The sequence below is a fragment of the Ambystoma mexicanum genome, chromosome 6q, assembly GCF_040938575.1.
Source record: "Ambystoma mexicanum isolate Mex_15411 chromosome 6q, UKY_AmexF1_1, whole genome shotgun sequence".
In the NCBI taxonomy this organism is placed as follows: domain Eukaryota; kingdom Metazoa; phylum Chordata; class Amphibia; order Caudata; family Ambystomatidae; genus Ambystoma; species Ambystoma mexicanum.
In genome coordinates, this window is record NC_090937.1 from 1602608788 (window position 1) to 1602631327 (window position 22540).

Here is a 22540-nt window from a genome sequence, read left to right on the forward strand (position 1 = left end):
TTTTCGTAAAAGCAACAGCTCTTCTACCGTCATACCCTCATTAGATCAAGCTAATGCATTTAATTAATTCTTTACGAATAACATTAAAGCCATTCAAAGGAAGATTTTACAGAATAGCCCGATGACTCCGAACCCTAACAACATAACATCCTCTCATGGCCTTGTTACTGAATCTAATAATTACCCGAGCGTCAAGCATCTGTTTGACTTCAAAGTAGTCTGTGAGGATACCATCTTGCCCTTACTGCGGACACTTAGACCCACTAACCATTTGTTATTCGAACTGCCAGAGTGTCCTACGCAATGCTTGGCAGCTTGGCTCCCCCTTTATGACTTTGTCAATGCTTCCCTCTCAAAAGGTTTTGTTCTGGCTAAGCTTAAAAATTACATTTTAATGCTGCTGAAGAAACACAACCCAAATAAATAACAGAATAATCGGCCAGTGGCAGGTCTCCCCAAGCCAAAAGAAATCCTGGAAAAAGTAGTCACGACCCAGCTCCAGGATCATGTTGACAAATTTGCTTTATTAGAACCATGCCAATCTGTGTTCCAGACGGGATTTGGTACAGAAACGGTGCTGATAGCAGTCTGGGATGAGCTTCTTCGGGTATAGGACGCAAAGGGAAATGTCTTTGCTAGTAATCCTGGATTTGTCTTCCGTGGACAACGGTCTTTTACTAGAACAATTGAGAAAGGATGGGCACAGTGTCAGACCATGCTATAAACTGATTAGGCTCCTTCCTATCTGAACACCGGCAGCAGGTGGAGTTGGGGGGATATTTGCAAGATTCTTTTTCCTAGGGCTGTGGCGTACCCCAGGGCTGGTCACTCTCCTCTCTGTTATTCAGTCTGTACTCCCAACCTCTAATGGACATCTTGAGGAAACACAAGGTTGGTTTTGAATCGTATGCTGATGATACCCAGATTTTTGTTAAACTGGGTAATTTTGTGGATTTGTTTGACATAATTTGGCAGTGTTTTGATGACACTGGAAACTGGATGTTGCTAAACGGGCTCCAATGCAACCCTAGTAAAAGGGAAGTGGACTTGTTTGGGCCGAAACACCACTTTCTAGACAATGAGATGCGTCGGCCAACCACATGCTTTCTGGGCTCCAGTCAAAAAATGTTCTACGAAAATTAAAAATGTAGGCTATATTTGGCAAGACAATCGAGGATGTGAAAATCAGTTAGGAGCGAAACTTCAATCCGTTTTTTATTCTTTGGCTTCCGATGGCTTGCCCTTCCATATGTTCCCTCTGAAGACCATGCCACCATTCTGGGGGCATTAGTCAATTCCCAGCTGGACTATGATATGATAGTTTATTTAAATAGCGCCTATACACAATGTGTTTCAAAGCGCTTCAAGGCAAGGGAGGGAACAAGGGAAAATACAATGACATTCTTACAGGCCATGAACAGTAAGGATGTGAAATTAACTATCGTACTAGGCCTAACGCAATTTCAGATAGTGCTGAGGGGGGGGGGAGGGCAAGTAAGGGGGAGGGTTAGGAGACAGACGAGGTTGCTATCATACAGAATAAGTAGTCAAAAAGAGTGGAGAAGCAAGAGAGGAGACTGAATACAATTACAGAAGTCAGTAGTAACACAATGTTGCAAGCAAGGATACAAGATGAAGATGGGAACAGCATGATTCAGGGCCACCATGAGTACAAGAGGCAAAGGAAGTCCAGCATGAGAGTTGAGAAAGGGTAACACACCGTAAATCAATGAAGTCCATAAAAGTCAAATCCAGCATTGGCCACAAGACGGCGATGGTATAAGCAGAATGTATCAGGACAGACTCCTTCAGAAGTAGGCCGGAAGGAGGGGGCGGGAGGGCAGGGTTGAAGAATCAAGAAAAACAGGCAACACCTGTGTGCGAGTAGGGTGGGGGGCACAAGGGAACAGCACAGGGGGACCAGAGGTGGTGGGGATGGCCTGTGGGGACAGAGGGAGTAAACACAAGTTGGTGCATGCTTACATGTTGTCTGAGCAGGGGTTCGAGCCCTGGATCCACCTGGTCCGAACAGGTCCAAAAAGGAATTGCCTTTTTCTTTGTCTGCCCTTCGCTTCGGACACCCTTGATCTAGGAGTGAAGAGCAGGAAGGAAGAGGCAGGGCTAAGAAGGTGCGCGGGGCTTAGGCCAGGTGACCTAGATCCACCTGCACCTGCTCCTCATCACTATGGGAATGGCCTATTAGCTGGTATCCCATGCAAACATATGATCTGGCTACAGAAGGCACAGTATGCTGGAGTGAGACTGATCTTTAAAGTCCCTAAATCAATCCCACTTTCAGCTCTGCACCACTCCCTTCATTGGTTGTCAGTTGGTGATCGAATTGATTTTAGGATTTTATGCCTGGTCTATAAATCCCTGAATAACGTAGCCCAGTCATATCTGGCTGAAAAACTGATACATTATCAACTGTCCTTAACGCTGCAATCTGCTGATAAACTGCTGTTGGTTGTCCCCCCCTCCGATTGCATTTCCACGGGAGACAGCCGGTTTGCAGTATACAGCCCCAGACTATGGAACAGTCTTCCTTGGGAGGTTAGGAAGAAGGAAACACTTTTCCAGGTCTGTAAATCCCTTAATACATACCTTTTTAAGTAACTTACCTTGAGTGGCAGTGGACGGAATACTCACTTACCTCTAAAAAGCGAGCCCATTTCTTTTTTTGAGCCATCTGAGCCTAGATGCGGTTAACTCTGCTCGGTTCTGCGTGTTGCAGATGATTCAATCAAGTATCAATTTATTTTAGTCTAAGATATGAACAGTTCAAGAAGGTGGCTTTAGCACCTTCACTAAAGGGCAAATTCCAGTTTGAGTTTAGCAAAGTATGCAATTCAGCCACAACTCCAGGATGATTGTCTGGTGTTAGACTGGATTTCTATACTCCAGGTAGTGGACAGATGTATAGGAGGCCAACCAAGCTAGTGAGCATAGACAACTCTGGGCGCTAGAGCCAAACCAATCAAGGTAGCATGGAGAGTGGTCAAGGCTGAGTCTCCGGAAGCGGCAAGCCCGGTCAAGGGTGTTCGTAATTCTGCTTTAGAAAGTAGATCCTGCTAATCAAGCCACCAGGTTCATAATGTTCCTTGCTAAAAAAAAGTATATTGTAAACGTTAATCACTGCTGGCACACCCAACAGCTACCTTGTGTTAGAGATTTGGCTCAGAGAGACCACAGAGCCTCTTACAGGTATCCAGACTATTACCAAAGGATTTACATCTGCCCCAGGAGGCTCAGGTTCTGCCAACGCTGCAGAAATAAGACTGCAGAGCGTTACAACACTAGAGGGTCGTTTCCTATAAACCGCTCGTCCTCTACATCCATCCACAGCTAATTGCCAGCATTTCAGAACATAGATTAAACGCAACGGGCGTTCTTGGAATGACACTCTTCCTGTTGCCTGATCGTCCTGAATTACTAGGTAATTAGACTATCCATGTCACAGGTAATTCCTTTCTAAACTAACCACAAACCCTAAGTGGGATTCTGTTGAGCCAGGAGCAGCTTAATACTGGCAAGACTGCTGTTTTGTTTCTACTCATTCTTACTGTGTGTGATCTTGAGTTCCTCACCACCCTTGTTTTCTGTCTCCTACTCCAGCTCATGTCTCGTCAAGTCCCAGAAGGGGGTGGAAGGTGTTCCGGTGCACTCCTACCCAGGGGAGATCTACCAAGCTGCATTGTCATTTCAACCCGCTGGGTTATCCTTTTGGGTTGGGGAGTACAGTGACCAGAGGTTCCTGAGAGTGCTTCCTTCCGTCTACCAAGCCAATCGGACACCTTGTAGTTGGCAGCATAGCAGCTACAGTGTAACATGCATTCTTGTGAACAGCCTGCTGGAATCCAAATTCCCAAAACCAGGTACTGCTCCAAACGTGGCAACCTCAATCCAAATGATATGCAACTGTGCATCCCCAAGGCTTGGTGGACGATCCCCTCGTAAAATATAAAGATAAGCCGTATCTATGCTGATGAGAAGATAGACCTACCGGCCAAATCAATTTAATGTATTTTATTGTCAGCTTAGTTTCTATTGACTCACTCATCAGTCAGAGTTTTGTGTACCAGTGTCGTAGAAGCTCCTTTTGTTCTCGGCTGGGAATACTTGTCAACACCACAAGACAACAGCAAATACCAGGATATACCGCCTACATGGTAAAGGGATCAGTGCTTCAAAGACAGCCCGCTTATCACAATGTGGAATCCATACAATGAGGGCCATTAATGAAGTCTTTGTTGTAGGCAAACATGGAAAGAGAGGAATTAGAGTAGACAACAAGAGAAGTTACTAACAGGAGAAGGGTTCCACCAACTTTCCTAGGGTTCTAAAACTTCCTGTACCCTCTCCTCCATTTCCTGCAGATAAAGATCTCTAGGACTCGCATCACCAGGTTAAGACCCTTGTCAGAGCAGCTGGTATTGGGCCTTTACAGAAAGCTTGAAATTGCTCCAATCTGCTATGGTAAGATGACTATATAAAGGGCTCGGACTACCCCCTCTTCCCTCTCCACTTAGTTGAATGATCTTTGAACACCAGAAAAAAGTTTCACCTGGAACTTTATTGGGGTAGAGTATGTTAAAGTCCTCTGCCATAGAGGTGAAGATCAACACTTCCAAGAAAGAAGCAAGACCCTCCACTCACCTACTGCAGGGGACCAATTGCAGTGACACACTGGTAGACGAGAACTGCCTTTTGTAGAGACAATGGTCTCCGGGACCCCGCCTACTGGAAGTGACAGCCCCTCCAAGTGCTCCCTGGAACCTTTTCTTCCTGCGAAGTGCAAAAAGACTCTCCCTAAATGTTGGCTCCCTGGACAGCATTCCACAGCAACCGATGGACAAACAGACTGTTTGGGGCTCTGTTTTATCCCTCAAACTGCTTGAAAGCCAGCTTGACTTCTTTAGAGTGATTGCAAGCAGCTATAGGAACTCAGAAGCTGCCTTCATCATTCAATGCTTATTGGCCATTTCTGATAAACTAGTCCCAGGTGGAGCAGTGACTAACCATCTCAATGCCTACTCCACCTATTGTACAGCACCGACTTTTACCAATTGACACTGATGCAACACATTGAGAGGCTGGACCAGACCCATTTCGATCTGTGGGCAACAATGAGGAGATTTTATGAAGGGCAAGTACCCACTTGCATGGTACTAGTCCATGCTGGCGAGTATGGGATGTCTGAAACCTATTTGAACACATTGTATTTGCAGTAAATGGCAAACATTTGTTTCACTGTGCATAGCTGGCCCGTGAGTGGCAGCATTGCACCAGATATGAAGTGTTACAGAAGACAACGATTAATATTTTGTCACACATTACCATCGGATGAGTGCATTTCTCTTGGCTCGAGTATGTAAATAAAGAAACTCGCTGTGCAGATCAAATGGGAATTGTTAAGTATTTCAAAGGCCTGGTAGTAGTGAGGTGTTGAGTAGGAGTTTCAAAACCACTACTTAACCCTGTACTTCTGCAGAGAATTATTCATTTTGTCACAGTTACCTCTTGCTAATTAAGTTGGTCATCCTATTGTGAATCTGTGATCACATTACATTCACTTCTTGTATTTTATTCAAATCTGGCCAGTTGTGGGTATACAAGGTTACTTCAAGTCCTTTTTATATCATAGGTATCTTAATTACATTTTTTTAAATGAATCCCTATGTGCCAGAACACAGAACCCTTGAAACAGAAAAATTAAATATTTATTTTAAAGCATGTCCACACTTAGATAGAATTGTGAACACTAGCCTGCGTCGCATCTAGATGGAATTGTGAATGTTAGCATGTCATTGGCAGATGCACTGGCCACTAAAGTCTAAATGGAGGATAAGGGGAGCTATCAGAGAGCATGTTAGACGCGGGGTCTAGAGGAGCATGGAACCTGTATGCCAGTCAGACCCAGATCAGGACAGAGCCGCAACAGGGGAGACTAGGCTTCAATTCAGGATAGAGACGCAAACTAACCAAACTTACTAACAATTTCCCTTTCTGCATACACCTCTCAAACTCCAAACCAAACACAACCAAAACCTACAGCACAACAAACCGTACAAACTTCACTACATTGCAACAACAAAATAAAAAACACACATAGCCTTGCACAACAGTACACAACGACTACTGACGGCAAACACCCCTGGCCCAGCCAACGGACCCACCGGGCTGAGGCCGCCAACAGCACATCACTGCTCTCTTGCACTTTTCCGGCTTCCTCCCACTAACTCAACCTCCCCAGCTCTTTCAGAACCGCCAGAGCGCCAAGGGACCACTACTACTTTAACATTAACATTAACTTCTTGCATTTTATTCAAATCTGGCCAGTTGTGGGTATACAAGGTTACTTCAAGTCCTTTTTATATCATGGGTATCTTAATTACATTTTTTTAAAATGAATCCCTATGTGCCAGAACACAGAACCCTTGAAACAGAAACATTAAATATTTATTTTAAAAGTGACCCTATCTTCTCCTGTCAGTGCCACATTGAAAAGGCATCACACTATTTCTTATTAAATACTACACTTGGCGTAAATGTTTTTAAAAATAAATAAATAAAAAACACAGGAAACATAAGCAGCAATGCATACCAGGTAAAAAAACATTTTAAGGCAATCACACTGCTCCAGAACCTCTCAATGGAGTGTAGCAGTCTCAATTCAGTTTTAGCAAGGGCCTTTAATGAGTTCTATGGCTACCTAATATAGCTATTAGTTATTAGTATACCCCTCGCTCTTAAAAGTAATATAATAAAGGAGTGATAGTTAACAAGGTAGCAAAAGAACTAGAATGACAGGAAATGAAAACAGAGGCAAGGAAGGCAGAGAAATCTTTATCCCTGAATGCTGAAAGGACACAAGTTGAGCGGTCAAACTTTAAAGGAAGGGGCTTTGAGGTAGTGTTGAAGACGGTTATAAAAACTACTGAGAGTATAGTTTATGACCTTGCCCTGTAGAAAGAGTGCTGGTAGCGGGAGGCACGTGCAAGTAGATCTGGAAGGGAGGGTGGAAATATGTGCTATTGGGATTTGGATTTCCATTATTATGGAGCAGAGCAGCAAGTTCATTTTATTTTTGCTTGTTGAGGTGTCTAGTAGATTTTAATTGAAGAATCATTCCTGTGCCCTGTTAACAGGCATTATTTAACCAGATTGACAGCCAGCATTGGCCATAATTTGTACCCTTTGACTCGTAGGCCACGATTGGTGTTGATGGTATTGAGTTTTGCTTTTTTACTAATAGTTTGCATCAGGCTGCTCAATTGTTTTCATCTAGTGACCTACAGGTATACCAGATTGATTCTACTTTCCCTTTAGAAGTGAGACACAAATATGTAGTTTGTGCCCTCGAAGAACAAGTTACTTACCCCTGGTAACGTTCTTTCGTCTGGATGTTCCTCCCACGTATACCTCATCTTTGATATACGATATCCAGCTTCAGCTGCTTCGACAAAAATCATTTGGGCAGTGGGTGCTGTGCGTCGATGCCGTTGCCTCGTGTCCTTCGTGAGCCTCTGTCTCGAGGATGTCATCAAAAGGCATATATAGCATGCACAGCGCCCGTTGGCTTCAGTTGGTTTTTTTCTTACAGTAGAAATACACGCCTAACCATGGGACTGACCGTACTCGGCCTTGTAGGAGCAAAAGCTGTAATAGCATGGGAAATTCTACTGTGGGGTAGGTTGGCAGGGCGACGAGGAATAAGTGGGACGAACATCCAGTTGAAAGAACGTTACCAGGGGCAAGTAACTTGTTTTTCGAATGGATTGGGTCTTCCCACGTATTCCTCATCTTTGATAGACTCCCAAAGAAGTATTAGATTTGGTGGAGGGATTTAGAATTTTAGTTTTTCAAAGGTTTTCATGAACCGAATGCAGGACTGGTTCTGCAAAGCTCCCATCCTGACCGAGGGAAGTCTCATGGCAGCAATGTTTTGTGAACATGTGCTGCCTCAAATACTTTTTATAGGTACACTCCTTTGCCAGGCTGTAGAGGTAACGAAGCCCCAGGTGGAATAGGCTCTTAATCCTTCAGGAGGATCCTTTCCTGCCAGTCTATAACATTCCGAAATTGCCAGAATGATCCACCAGGATAAGGTCTACTGACCCAGCCAATGAAAAGCTGATCATCAATGCGAAGTTGGACAGCCTAGATATACAAATATACCAGAGCTCTGCGAGGGTCCAACCTGTGTTCTCCCTCCTCCTCCTTGCCAGGATGAGGTGGGAGATAGAAAGAAGGTAAAACAATGTTCTGCCAAATGTGAAATTCAGAAATGATTTTGGGTAGAAATGAGGGTTTAATCCTCAGAACACCCTATCCTTATAGAAGATAGTAAGGTGTGGCATGGACGAAACTAGCAGTTAAAGGTGGACAGCGCTGTCAAATAGCCTTTAATAGTACCAACCTAGAGCCCCAAATTGGCTAAGGATAGTAGAAAGGCTAAAACATCCGGTGTTATGCACAGAAAAGGGTCTACATTATTTTCTTTGCACCAGCTGCAGAATTTATTCCAACGGCAATGGTACAAACACTTTGTTGTTGGCCGAAAGCAAAATCTCCATTACGTCATCCGGGAGGTCCCAATCCTTGTATCTCAGCCACTCAGAAACCATGCATGAAGGCTGAGCGTCTTCACCTCTGGATGGAGAACCCGATCTTCCTCTCGCGTACAGGAGTGGAAATTCCCAGTCGACTATGAACGGGTCTCCTAAAGCTCCTCATGGGAGAAATTCCCTGGAGCAGTATAGTTTCGACTTCCGGTTGACACCAGTCACGAACAGATCCACTTGAGGGGTTGCCCAAAGTGTGAAGATCTCTTGAAGGTCTTTCTGAGCTAGTTACTACTCGTGGGATACTGTGCTCTGCCTGCTCAGAGCATCCGCCATGTTCTCCTCTCCGGCTAGGTGAACTGTCGATAGGGAGATTCCTTCTTGAATTGCCCAGTACTAGAGCTGCATTCCCTCTCTGCACAGTGGTAGTAACCCTACACCTCCTCTCTTGTTGAGGTAGTACATGGCCACTGTGTTGTCGATCATTATCAGGTCATTGTTTCCCCGTACAGAGGGCAGGAAGGCCTTCAGCGCTAGTCTGATTGCCCTCGGCTCCAAATGATTGATATGTAGAGTTTGGACTCAGATGGAGACCAACGACCGCTGACAGTCTGTTCATTGGTGTGGGCTCCCCACATAGTGAGTGAGGCGTCCGTCACTACTCTTATCTCCGGCCATGGTTCCCAAAAGGGTTCTCGCTTCAAAAGATTGTCCTCGTAGGCCCACCACAAAAGATCTTGTGTGACCCTGCTTGGAACCTGAAGTAGGGCCGACATCTTTCCTGAGAACTGGGACCATTGAGTTCTGAGAGCCCATTGAAGGGATTTCATTCTCAGGCGGGCCTCTGGCACCAGAAAGATGCAGGATGCAATGAAGCCGAGCAACCTCAAAAAAGGAATCGAAGGCCGGGTGATGCGGGGCAATCTGAAATTTGGAGACCATCTGGAGAATGTCTTGAGCCCTCACCTCGGGTGGTGAGCTCTTTCCCAAGGATGTATCCAGTACAGCCACGATGAATTGGAGCTTTTGAGAAGGTGTCATATGGGATTTCTTGTAATTGAGGGAGAAGCCCAGTCTGTGAAGAGTGTGGCAGGTGATCCCAGACTTGTTCGGGAGAACGCGCCCTGATCAGCCACTCGTCCAGGTAGGGGTAGACGTGAATCCCCCTCTCCTGAGACTCGCTTCCACTACCACCATCAGTTTGGTGAAAACCCTTGGGCGGAGGTCAGCCCAAATTGCAGGACTCGAAATTGATCATGAGAACCACCAACTGCAAAGCTCAGGTATTTTCTGTGCTTGAGATGGATTGGCACATGAAAATAAGCATCCTGAAGGTCCAATGACACCATCCACCCCTAGAGTTGGAGGGCCTGAAGGATCTGAGAAAGAGTGACCATCTTGAATTTGTCCTTCCTGAGGTTTTCAGTATCTCAAGTCCAAGATGAGTCTCTGTCCTCTGTCCTGCTTGGGTATTAAGAAAATATCATCCTTTGTTCCTCACCGCTACAGGCACCGGCTCTAGAGTGCCTTTCTATAGCAGGGTTAAAAGTTCCTGCACTAGGAGCAGATCTGGAATCCTCAAAGAGTTGCTCCCCGGTGGATTGCTCCGAGGTCTCTGTTTAAAAGGAAGGCAGTACCCATTGGCTATGGTTACCAATGCCCAAGCATCCGAAATAATTTCTCCCCATTCTTCTAGGTGCTGAGATAGTCTGCCCCCACTGGTGAGTTGCGACAAATTCTCCCATCTGAGCTCCCCAACCCACTAGGGAGGCCTCCTCGGTCACTTGACTTGATGTGCCAGAAGACGAAAGGGTGCGCCCCGATGAGATTGGTGCTGATGGTTCCACCATTGGAGAGCTCGGCGGAAGATGGTGCAAGGCAAAGCTGGTCTTTACAGGACACTGACATCTATTGCCAACTGGAGTCTAGGAACTAGTGGTCTCATTTGGAGTCTACAGTGAGGGATTAACGGGATTCAAGACAACATCATCCCCAAGAGGGACTTGAGGGAGCAGACTGCGATCGGCAGCCTTGACAGTTGCTGGACATTGATCAGATTTGTCTTCACACCCTGTCAGATACTGTATGGTATCCTTGGAGTGTCGTGTTACTAGTGTTGGGCTGCGCACCAAACAGTCGTCTAGGTATGGGTAAACATGGACGTCAGAATGACTGAGGTGGGCTGCCACTGGAGCCGGGCACTTTGTGAAGACTCTTTGGCAGATTTCAACCGAAAGGCAGGGCTTTAAACTGGTAGTGTTTACCCTGGACCTGAAATCAGAGGAAACGCATATGCCTCCGATGAAGGGAGATGTGGAAGTAAGCACCTTCTAGGTCTAGAGACGCGAGGAAATCCGCTTCTTCCAGTTGGTCTAGGATGTGATGCAGCATTACCATGCAGAACCTATGAAACTTGAAGAATTTGTTTAACCTCCTGAGGTCTAGTATAGGTTTCCATCCTCCCGATTATTTCCTTACCATTAAGAGGGACCGTACTTCTTGGAGGAGGTATGCTTTGTGTTTTTCCGCCTTTGCTATGGGGTTAAGGGGACGGGGGAGAGGTGGATGGACATTTTCCCACGAGTTCCAGGATATGGCCTGTTGAATGATGGACAGCACCCATTTGGCGGTGATGTTCTTCCACTGTGTAAAGAAGTTGGCAAGCTGCTCACTTGCTGGGGTGCTGATGTGGGGGGTGGGTTTGGTGGCCTGATCAGGCCTGTTTCGGGGCTCGAGTTCTGGAGGAGGTTCTGTGTCTTTGCTGGTTTTCTCTGTAGGGTTTAGAACGTCCCTTATTACTCTATTGGATAGTGACAGTGCGACGTTTGCGGATGGTAGGAGGACTTGTAGTCTCTCGAAGTCCTGGAAAAACTCACTTTCCCTGAGCGAATGGATTGGAGGCATTGTTGTAACATGCAAAGTGAACGTGGTGCTTCCGCGTCAGCCTTGATGGCTTGTCAACTTCTTTTCAAAAGGTTGACGTGTTCAAAAGGCATATCAACTAGCTTTAATTGGACCTCAGGCCTAATATTTGTGTCTTTCAACCACCCATGGCGAAGTAACACTGCCCCATTGGACCCTGAATCCGCTATGTCCACAGCAACTGAGATGGCATGGTCTGACACTGCTTATCCTTCATGAAGAAGTGCAAGTGCTTCATCCCATTTTTCATCGGGTAGGAAATTAAGTATTGGTCCTAGTTTGAACCAGAGTTCAGGGTCTTAGCAGGAGAGAATCGTAAGCGAGTTTGCCGCCTTGATGATGGTTGCAGCGGCCGTGATGACTCTTTTGCCAAAGGCGTCCAGCTGTCTGCCTGCTTTGTCGGGAAGTACCATATAGGGAGAGGACAGATTGGTACAATGCTTATGGGCAGCTGCAGACACAACCGAGTCTGGGTAAGGTTGCGTTGAAGGCACTTTGGAGCAGACTCTGATTTTATTTCTTCTCAAAGTGATCCTTTTTGAAGGGGCGCTGAAAATGGGGTCCTCATCAATAGGAGACCGCCTTCCCAAATATCCTCCAGTACTGGAATGGCTACCATTGATCTTCTGGCAGATTCCCGCTGTTGGTAAAGGAACCCTCCATCTGCTCTTCCAGCCGCAGATCAGAGAGTTTTGCTTTTCGTGCCATAAGGGCATGGAAAGAACCATTCTCCTCTGGAGGCAAGTCTCTTGGTGGTAGGTCTGCTGGCTCACCATCAACTGGCACCAGATCTTCACATTTTTCTGTAGAATGTGTGCCTGGAAAACCATCCATCAGATAGTCAGCGTCTGAGTCCGTATTTGTGAGGGTAACTGGAGACAAAAGAGGGGCTTCTTGAAGGGGCAGAAGGAGCTAGACCTTCCCTTACAGCAATCTCACAAAGTTGTGCAGGAGAAGGCAACTGTGGAGTAGGAAGCTGATGTTGCAGCTCCAGAACAAGTCTTAACAATGTGTATAATATATCCATTGACACACACCTGGAGCCACTGGAAAAATGAGCAGGTCCATGTGGTAGAGGAAGGTTTTGCTTTGATGGTGCTGGGGTAGGCATGTTAGCAACAGGAGTCGCTTTTCCATTTCCTGCATCACCATTACCACTTACTCCTCTGCTTCGGAGAACATGTCTGAATACCCACCCTGTTGCAGTATCTGCTCAGGAGGGCCCATGGACGGACACGGTACTGTAGGTGGTGCCTAAGGAGCCAAAGAAAACAGTGGTTGAGCACGCGTCAGTCTCGGAAGATAGGACAATACATACAGAGTCTCCATGCATGTCCACAGCAACTCCCCTCGAGAACATGGAGGCCAACAGACTCTGAACCGGTACAGTTGATCATGCAGAAGTGGTAGAAGACTTGGCCATCAACGAAGTGGTCGACGGGGCGGAAGGAGTTATTTTCATCATCGACGTAATTATCTTAGTCATTAACGGAGTCAACGCGACAGCGGATGTCTTTGAAAAAAAGGTCTTAGCCATCGTCAAGTATTTTGGGTGACTGTGGGTCGTGGATGGGGTTGTCGATGGCGATGCCATCGACGAAGGCTTTCCCGGCACAGAAGTGGTCCATGAGGTGACCCTAGGCATAGATGGAGTTGTCAACAAAACTGCTGACGAAGGAACAGTGTGAGTGTGTGACGCATGTCCCTTCTTACTCCTGGAAGATTTTTCATAGGACTGCGTTCTAGGGGTCCGCAGCACAACTTGAATGTTAGATTGAAAAAAGCAAAATAGACAAAATGGTAGAATGTCTACAAACGACAATTCTAGGACTCAACACTTGACGTGCGATAAAATAATCTGAAGATGGCCACCAGGGGTGGAGCTAAGGGGTCCAGTCTAATTAGCTGTGGGCAGTATGACCCAAAATTACTATAATAGAGCACAATAGAACCAAGTAATGAGCAGTTTAAGCATTTAAAGGTAAACTGCTTTAATGTTATAAAGGATTCCCAGCCTGACGACAGGAACTATTCAAGAGCATGTGAATCCATGAATGTTCCAATGCTCGAGAATTAATGTTTGAATTCTTAGAACAGATTATCCAAACTGCAAGATCGGCCATTAATTCTCATTAACTTGAAATTAATAGAGTTTCAGGATTTATATATTACGAGAGTCCTTTAAGGCAGTAGCATGTGACTGCAAGTTTATAAACGCCCCTGCAGCACCATCTTGGAGTTCTCCCGGATGGTACTACACACTTTCTCACAATCCTGTGACTTTCCACTTCATTCGGATCAGCGGTCCCGTCTGTGAGGCAGTACTTTCTCATTCTCTTTAGGGAATGCCTCTTGGTTTGTTTCTTTAGAGCTTTCAAACTGTATAGGTTCACAAATGTGTAGTTTATAACTCGTGTATGAAGGCCTCCCGAAGTTTTGGGCTTCTACAGTATTTTGCACGGTACCCTGGAATATGTAGGTCTGCGGACATATACTCCACAGTGAGACACCTGTTAAGGCATTACTCCATATGGATCCCACCTCATCGACGCCAACAGAGCACAATGGGAAGCAGCCATACAGCCAAGTCCCTGTTGGCTTGCTTCCCCCCACATAAAAGTATGGGGATTTTGGACAGCTCAAAAAACACCCAAAGAACGTTTTAAGGGCCATCGCTGGGATCCACCTGCAATCTTCCAACACTGGCACCATGTGTTCTGCTCCATAAGCTACAGCACTCAAGTGGCATCCTGCTGCACCGCTGCACCTGAAACTGCTTTTCTGTGACCTCCAATATTCACTGGATCAAACCATCTGCTAACTCAGAACAGAATCAGACTATCTCTGGCGGAGGCCATGAGCATGTGACAATGCCTCGAGAGAAGTCTGAAAGATTTTCATAAGTGTTTGTAAACTGGCAGTTTCCAAGGTACAATCTTAACAACTCAGCATCAGGAAAATATTTGGCTCCAGCTATCAGAACCTATGTCCTCATTTATTCGAAGTACTATAGTGTTTCCCGGTCTTCTTGTGTGACCCCTGCCCTTACAAGTGCGTTGCTTTGACTGCTTAACAACTCGTTCAACTATGTGGGCCAAAGAGAAGTAAAGGAAACCCTACACAATCTACACCAATCTGCCAATTGCACCCTACACACGGAATCATGGGCAAGTTTGACAGATTGGGAATGCAGGGGGTACTAAGGAATACCAGTATACAAGAGCATAGACATTTAGTGAGGTATGCCCAGTCCCCCTACGCATTAACTCCACGGAAGGTTTAAAAACCTGCTTGATCAAACAGCACATCTCACCTGGAGTTAAATTATATGGGGAAGTACTTATAAAATGCTCAGATAGGCCAAGGGGTGGCCCATCAAATTACCTGGCGCTGGAAAGCCACTAAAGAATCTTCTGCTCTAACAGAATGAAAGTGGATGCACCAAGGGTTGGCGGCAGGCAGTCATCTTCATCTCTACATGTCACTAGAAGAAGCAACACACCAACGCCAAATGACTGAACACACAATAGATCACAGCCATTTGTAGCTGAACTGATAACTTGCGGAGACCAAAAGAAGCCGTTCATTGTTTTTGAAGATCCACTAGAGAGAAGTTTTGCCCATGTTCAATCATCTAAGTTTTTACACTGGAGAAGCAAGTCATCGTAAATGGATTCTGTGCAATGTAATTCATGTGTTAAAATACACAATTTGCAGGATGAAGAAATAAGAGACATTTAAAAAGCAATGACAAATTTCTACCACCACAAACTGTATGGATTATAACTAGATGGCAGTGCCACTTGCTAAATTTCATTAGCATTCCAAATATGTATTACTTTATCAATTGAGAAACTGCAGTTTTCTGTTTACGAGCACTCATTATTTGAATTAAAAAATGTAAAGAGCAATAATACATTCAACAGAATTGTAATGCAAGGACAAGATGGGTTCCAACCTAACAAGGGCTTCCTTTAGCCTGGCATTCTGTTCCTCGAATTGTTTGACTTGGTAACTGGATGCTGCTCCATCTGACCCTGAAGACAACAGAAACACAACGTCAATTGTTTTACTAGCTTTTTTTCCAAGTGCATTTGGATTTTTCAACAGCCTGGGCAAAGAAAGAATTCGGTTATGTATTGAGACGTCTACAAATAGACACAAACATACATCTAACATTCTCCAATAGCATGAAATAACAATCTTGAAAATCTTAGCTGTAGGTTTAAATGGAGCTACCAATGTGTTTGACAGGCTTTATTATCACACTGCACACATACGTCACAATAAAGCCCTCCCCCATTTTAGTGGACATCAGTGCCTTGCCTGCAACGGATTAAAAAATAGGTGTCCAAATAGTCATGAGTGAAGAACCATCAATCGGAAGGCACAGATCAATGATTCACCTGTCACCCTTTATACCCCCTTTAAAACCCCTTTATACCTAGATTTTGAAGCCCTACAAGAACTTGGTACATATAATGGCAGACGTGGGCAATTGGACTAAAACGTAGAATGGATGCCATCAGAGATGGCTCTCATCCTAACCCCCTCATTGGACAGCCTACAGTTTTTCTACTGCTTAAGGGCAGAATGTTTAGTGCTGCATGTGATCACACAGCCACCTATAGTGTCAGCAATTGGTTTAGGCGAAGTTCCAGAGACACAGGCTTACTGCTACTGGTGGTTACAGTTTGTAGATCCAATAGAAGGCCATGAAGCTTCATTATGCAGACTTTCTACTCTTACGGCCAGCCTGTACAAAAACCATTCAATTATTCTGGATATTTCATTATCCAGCACCAATGGATTATTTTTCGTGCGAGATAAACTGGCTTTTACAGTATTGTTTAGTCGCCAGCAGGGCCCCACAGATTTCCAATGAAGTTATTGCAACAGGGGTTGCTTTCGCTTTAAGAATTATGTGCAAATACGTCCAGACACAGTGAGGACACACTGGAGTGTGGATGCCTTACACACCCCAGCAAACATGAATAGGTTGATGCAGTGAATGAAGTTGGTCCAACTCCCAAACTCTCCTTGAGACAGACCATGCTGAGCACTGGCGTCGCAAAGGTGAGGCCAGGGGGTGGGTGGGCCGCTCTTCTACAATCCTGTGGCCCCCCTACCTGGGCTACTCTCGCTGCAGTAGAAACTCTCTTTCACAGAGCGTCCTGGAAAAGGCTGCTGGCAATTATTGCAGGTCGGTAAGCTGCCTACAGGGCAATTACTCCTTTGTTAACAGTCCCAATGTGAGTGCTCTTTTCTTTTTGCATATGTTTAGGCATTTAGCACTGATGTGCCCTTTACATATGAAATCCCACTCACGGATTTGAACCGGTCCAAAAAGTGTCCGATCAGTGTCAAATGCCCAAACATAAGCAAAAGAAGAGAAAGCCCCCTTATAAAGTTGTCATGTCTGTAATTGACGTGCAAAAAATGATTCCCTTGCATAGATAGCAAATGTTCCTAACACTAACAGCAAGCTGGGAGTTTGTCACATAGGTGATCTGTATCCAAATAACATTACCACTCTTTATTGTGATTCTCAAAGTATATATATTTTTTTTATTATATTTAATCTATTTAGATTTTTACAAAAACGTTTCCGTGGTGCAGAAAGAAAAACTGGTGAGAAATATTTACTGTTTTGACTGAGCGTTCTCAGTGGGGACCAAGAAAGAAAAGAAAAAGAAAAGTTCTACGGGTGGGTAGACTTCTGGGGTAAGAGTCCCACTGCCTTCATCTTCTAACTAGATGGATTTTACTGTTTAGGTTGGGAGACTTTCTCCAATCCAATGTTTAGAAGTTTGGCCGATGCTATTAGCCATCTAGTTTGGGCTCCTGTTATAAGGCGATTCCACCAAATGTTTTCAGCGTTGATAAAGGAGTTTATGAACAAGGGGCCGAGGAAAGCTTCTCTTTCTTGGTCTATTGTCGGACAAACCATCAGAAGGTGCCTAATTGATTCTGTGGAGTAAGGATCTTTACAGAGTCTACATGCTTTTTCATCGGACGCTGTTCTGATTGCGAAGATTTCTTGGGTGGGTAACAGGTTAAGTCGAGCTTTCAATAGGGTCTTCATTAAAAGTTTACTGGGGTATTTTGTGCAGTACCCCATGGGCTCTAAGTTTGTTGAAGGCCGGTGGCAGGTGGGCTAGTAGTTTATTCGAAACTGCTTTCTCGTTTGTTTTTATCCAGTCTAGCCATTCAATTTTTGATTTTATTCTTAGTGGATTTTGGATTAATTCTTCTTCAGAACAGGCTATCTCCTGCAGTATGAGCCTTTGTGTACTTACCCAGTCGTTTAGGGATTTGTTAGTGCCATTGGCGATTTCCACAGCAATCATGTGGTATATTTCTAGGATCTCTGGGTTCTGGATTTTTCTGAAGTGTTGGATGGTACCCTGGGCCACCACTGCCTCTAAGGAAAGTAAACCTAGTTCTCGTCTTATTGCTGCAGATGCTGTAGATTTGGGTAGGCCTTATACTGCTCTCCAAATGTAGCTTTCCAATTTGGTCCACAACGTAGATGGAATTGCAGGTGTTGCGTCCATGCCGTAAGTTAGTGATGGAATTACTTTTGACTTGTAAAACTGTCCACTGCACGTAGTTGAGAAGTTAGGATTTTGGTCTTTGCCCATAAGGCTTGCTGCATGCTCAATCCTTTCTTTGAGCTGTCGATTTCGACTCCAACAAAACAATTTCGATTTTCGACTAGTCTAAATACCACTGTAAGGTCTCTTTTTTCGTTCCCCTGCCTCTGGAGGATCAGTATTTTTGTTTTGATTTGTTAATCTCCAGATTATTCTCCTTGGTGTATTGGGCCAGGTTGTCAAGTTGGCGTTGGAGGCCTACCTGTGTATGATCCAAGATGATCAGATCGTCGGCATATAAAAGTCTGGTGACCCTTGTGTTTCCGACTTTCGGTGGAAATGATCTAATCAGGTCTTGGGAATCTTTGAAGTCGCCGAGGAAAGATATGAACAGTGCTGGGGGCATCGGACAGCCCTGTTTGACTCCGCGGCATGATGGTATATGATTGGAGAGAAGCCCTTGATAGTTCAATCGGACGGAGACACTGGTGTTGGAGTGAAGGGCAATAATGGGGTCGAGGATTTCTTTGGGGCAATTCCACACCTTCAGTTTGTTCCACAGTTCAGACAGTTTAGACCTGTCGACTCTGTCGTAGGCCTAGGATAGATCCACGAAAGTGAGGAAAATTTGTGGAGCTCCTAGTAGGAATCTTTCTTTAAGGATGTTCAAAATCATTAAGTTGGCACCTGTGCTTGCATTCTCCTGGAATCCCGTTTGGAGTGGGTCCGCGGCTGATGAAGATCGGGCCCATTTCTGGAAGTGGGTCAGGAGAATTGTTGCGAAGACCTTGCCGATGACATCAAGCAATGCTATGGGCCGGTAGTTGGAGGGATCTTCTCCAATGCCTTTTTTTGAAGATTGGGACAATGACTGCTTGAGTCCAAGAGCTTGGCAGTATCTTCCGTTCTTTGCAGTCTTTAAAAATCATACTCAGGACGGCTGACCAGTCCTCAGGATGTTGCTTTAGGTCAGAGTTTGTCAGTCTGTCCGGTCCAGGTGCTCTCGACAGTTTCAATTTTAAGATGACTTTTTTTATTTCTTCTTTGTCAGACAGGTACACCCAGGTTCCATCTGTAAGCTGTTTTGTTGTCTCCGTGTTAGGGGTAGGGGACTCGAAGAGTTGCGAGAAGTGGGTGATCCAGCTGACTTCAGAGAATCAATTTATCATTTGAGAATTGGGGTGATGGTTTTATTAACAAGTGACCAGAATTCTCGAGTTTTGTTTGTTTGTTAAGACCTTGAGCATGTTTTCTGCGTCTGATTGGTAGAGGGCAGATCTGTTGTTTCTTAGCCACTGCTTATATAGTCTCAACTCAGTACGGTAGGATTTCCATAGCGTTGCTGTGTTCAAGGTCGCTGCTTCTTTTTTTAGTTTCCTTAGGTGACCTCGTCTGATCACCAGGTTCCGGTTGTACGTGTGGTTGTGATTTAATGAAGAATTAGGATGGTGTTTCTGTGTTTTCTTTTGGGAAGTAGCAGAGGAATATAACTGTCCTTAAAGGTTGTGTCGTTTGCTTCGGTGTCAGAAGTTAGGATTTTGTATTTAACTGACAGAGTTTTAATGTCTTTAGTCGTCATGCGCAAGTGAGTTAGTTGAGGATTTGTCTCGATCGCGGTTTTATAAAATTGCTGCATGCATTTGCAGCGTTTGAGATTTTTAGACTTCATTAATGTAGCCCGCGATTTTCCTCTTGCCTGCGTCATAGTACGAGTAGACTGGTTCGTCTTGGTAGAATTAGAGTTCGTGCAATTTGCGTTTAGATCTCCACAAATGAGGATATTCGAGGTCTGGTGTTTGATCATAATCTCGTCGATAATGTTGGCTGATGCATCGCAGAAGTTTGCTGAGGATGTTTTGTGGGGGTTGCAGTATATGTTGATTATGGCAAAAGCTTTGTGGGGAAATTTAGTCTGTTGGGGTTTCGTCGTTCCGTGTCGCAAGGACTGTCAGAAATCCATAAGTTGCTGCCATTATCTTGGTGATGGTTATGTTTGATCCTGTCCGAATTGAAATCAGTAAGCCGGAAGATGGTCTGCCCAGATGGCCTTTGAGGGCAGGTGAAAGGTGTAGCCATCCAGAGCTGGTTTGTCCTGCAACCAGGTCTCTTTGAGACAATGTCATGGGCCGTATATCCATGACCAACTGCCCTTTTTTGGCAAGACCTCTGGGCAGGTGGTGGTCGGATCTGATATGTTTAGTGCTTTTGCAGCGATCTGGCGATATAGACCTACGTTCGTACTGGCGGGATCTTGAAGGGCGAAAGAGCGTTTGATGTCTTTCATACTCTTTGTAGTTTCTATACTCTCTTCTTGTTTCAGCTCTGCCAATGTGGGGTTGGTCGTATTTCGGTTGGTCAGATCGGTTTGCTCGTTTCCAGGTTAATCTGGTATGATTATAATCGGATTTTCCCAGTGGAGAAGAAGTTGTTCTCCTTCTCGCTGATCTGTATAGCTCCTCTATTTGTATATATAATTTTTTGTAGGAGATTTCTTGTAGTTTTCAGCCTGTTTCTTGGTAGTGTTTACCGCCTTGATCTCAGTTAGGATGAAGCCGACATGTGCTAGTTTCGCATATACATCTTGAGGGATTTCGCGAAGTGCCGAGTTTTTGATGTGAAGGTAGGCCTTAGCTTGGTTGTTCCTATGGTAGGGCTCTATCAGGATAAAACCATCTGACTTTAAAGCATGAAGCGTGTCCACTTGTTTGAGTATTTTAAGAACCGTTCTTCTGTTTAAGATCATGTAGTGGTCGTCAGACGGTTTTTGTTCAATTTTGAACAGACGGACGGGGTTTGTTGATTGGCCTTTTGCTCTTCGGGCATCTTCTTTTCGATTGACTGGTGAAGTTTTTTGTTCTTTGGAGTGCCTGTTGCTGGTAGAAGCGTTCGATTGGGTTGTCTCTAGTTTTTGGTAAAGTTGCTCAATACTCATGTCTTTCGACGATGGTGTTCTGTCATTAAGCTCTGGGTGGAGGTTTGAAGATAGTGGTTTATTGTTGACCTTTTCAGGGCTGGGGGGTATGCTTGACGATTGAGATTTGGTGTTTGTAGTTTCTATTTGCGGTTCCAAAATGTCTATTGAATCCCAGTGTTGCGTTAGGTCGATCATGGAGCTTCGGATCATAAATTCCTCCACGGCCCTAGGGGGAAGGGGTGGACTGAGACTTGGTGTTGGTAATGTTTTCTTAGTCTCGTACAGCATCCACGGTCTCCCTCGAGGTATTTTTGGTTTTCTTATTTGAAGAAAGCAGTGGGTCAAACACAGTTGCTTTTCCCATGTTAGTGGAATCTTGTTGGGAGCAGGTAACAAGTTTCAGGAGAGGTTGCTTTTACGTTGTGGAAGTGGATTTTGAGAGGAGTCGCTTGGTGGCGCTGATTTAGGCACCACATTTGATTGAGAAGGGTTTTTGTCTTGATCTTGCAAACAGTGGAGCCGATTTCATGGGTTGGGATTGGGGCAATGTCTGAGATTCCTTATCGGCTGTCAGTGGTTTTTCATGACTCGTGGTTTGAGGAGCTTTAGTTTTTCTTCCAGAAGGGACATCTTCAGGTCCCAGGAGTCTCCATGTTTCTTGTTTCTTTGGTCCAGGGCGGTGATGAATCCCTCCACAAAGATGAACTTGGTATGCATCATTGCTGTTACTGTGATACTGTCCTTTAGCGAGTCGTTGATGTTTTCCCGAATGGAGCTAGGGCTATTGTTATAGCCGACATGATGGTTGCAAGATCAATTTTTTTTGCCGGTGAGTCCTTGGAGTTTGAGGTGGCTATTTCACTTAAACTCCTGTTTCTTGGAGGAGATTGGACTCTAGGTGTAGATGGCGATGCTGGCTCTGTTAGGGCAAAGCGGTCGTCTGTTTGAGAAGGTCTGTCCGAGTTTTTTGGTTTCAATGAAAGTGGTCTTGTTCAAGTTGGTTCGTCGGTTTGCTCCCGTAGGGCAGTTGCTGCCTGGAAGCAGGGGAAAGTAATGGTTTTGTTCAAGTAGGTGAATTTTTTTTTTTGGAGAAATCTCCTTGTTGGGTACTGATATCTCAGTTACCCCTTCTTCATGGAGTGGCGTAGGCTTCTCAGAGTTGTTCGCTTGCACTGCCTTTCCTAAGATATTGGGGGTTGTTTTAGCTGACCCAGCTAACACTGTTTTAGCTGGGAGATGGTCAAATATGGACGTGTTTGGGACGGTTGCACTAGTCTCATTTTGTTTCTCCGCTGCTGGTGGAGCTCCTTGGGTAACATTGTTTTTTTTCTAATTCCAGTATTTCAAGGGTTGGCAATGTGGGTCGTTTTTCTTGCTTCAGTTGCTGGAGGAAGGTCCTGGATTGCCTCCAGGATGTCTGCATCCGAGAATTCTTGAGCTTCATCTAACTTTCTTTTGCACTGTTTTTTAAAGAAATCTTTGGGAGCTGAGGATAGGAGTGGACGGGGAAGGATTTTCTTTCCTGCGTCTTTTTTTCTGTATTT

General features: G+C 44.9%; 1 protein-coding gene across 6 annotated transcripts in view; it reads right to left on the reverse strand.

The window, feature by feature from the left end:
• Positions 1–22540, reverse strand: part of DCTN1 (dynactin subunit 1) — a 1327898-nt gene that overhangs the window by 672389 nt on the left and 632969 nt on the right. For all 6 annotated transcript variants that reach the window (XM_069632341.1, XM_069632339.1, XM_069632344.1 and 3 more), the window contains one exon: positions 15445–15523. In XM_069632341.1, coding sequence (XP_069488442.1) covers positions 15445–15523 — 79 coding nt within the window. The remainder of the gene's footprint in view (positions 1–15444; positions 15524–22540) is intronic.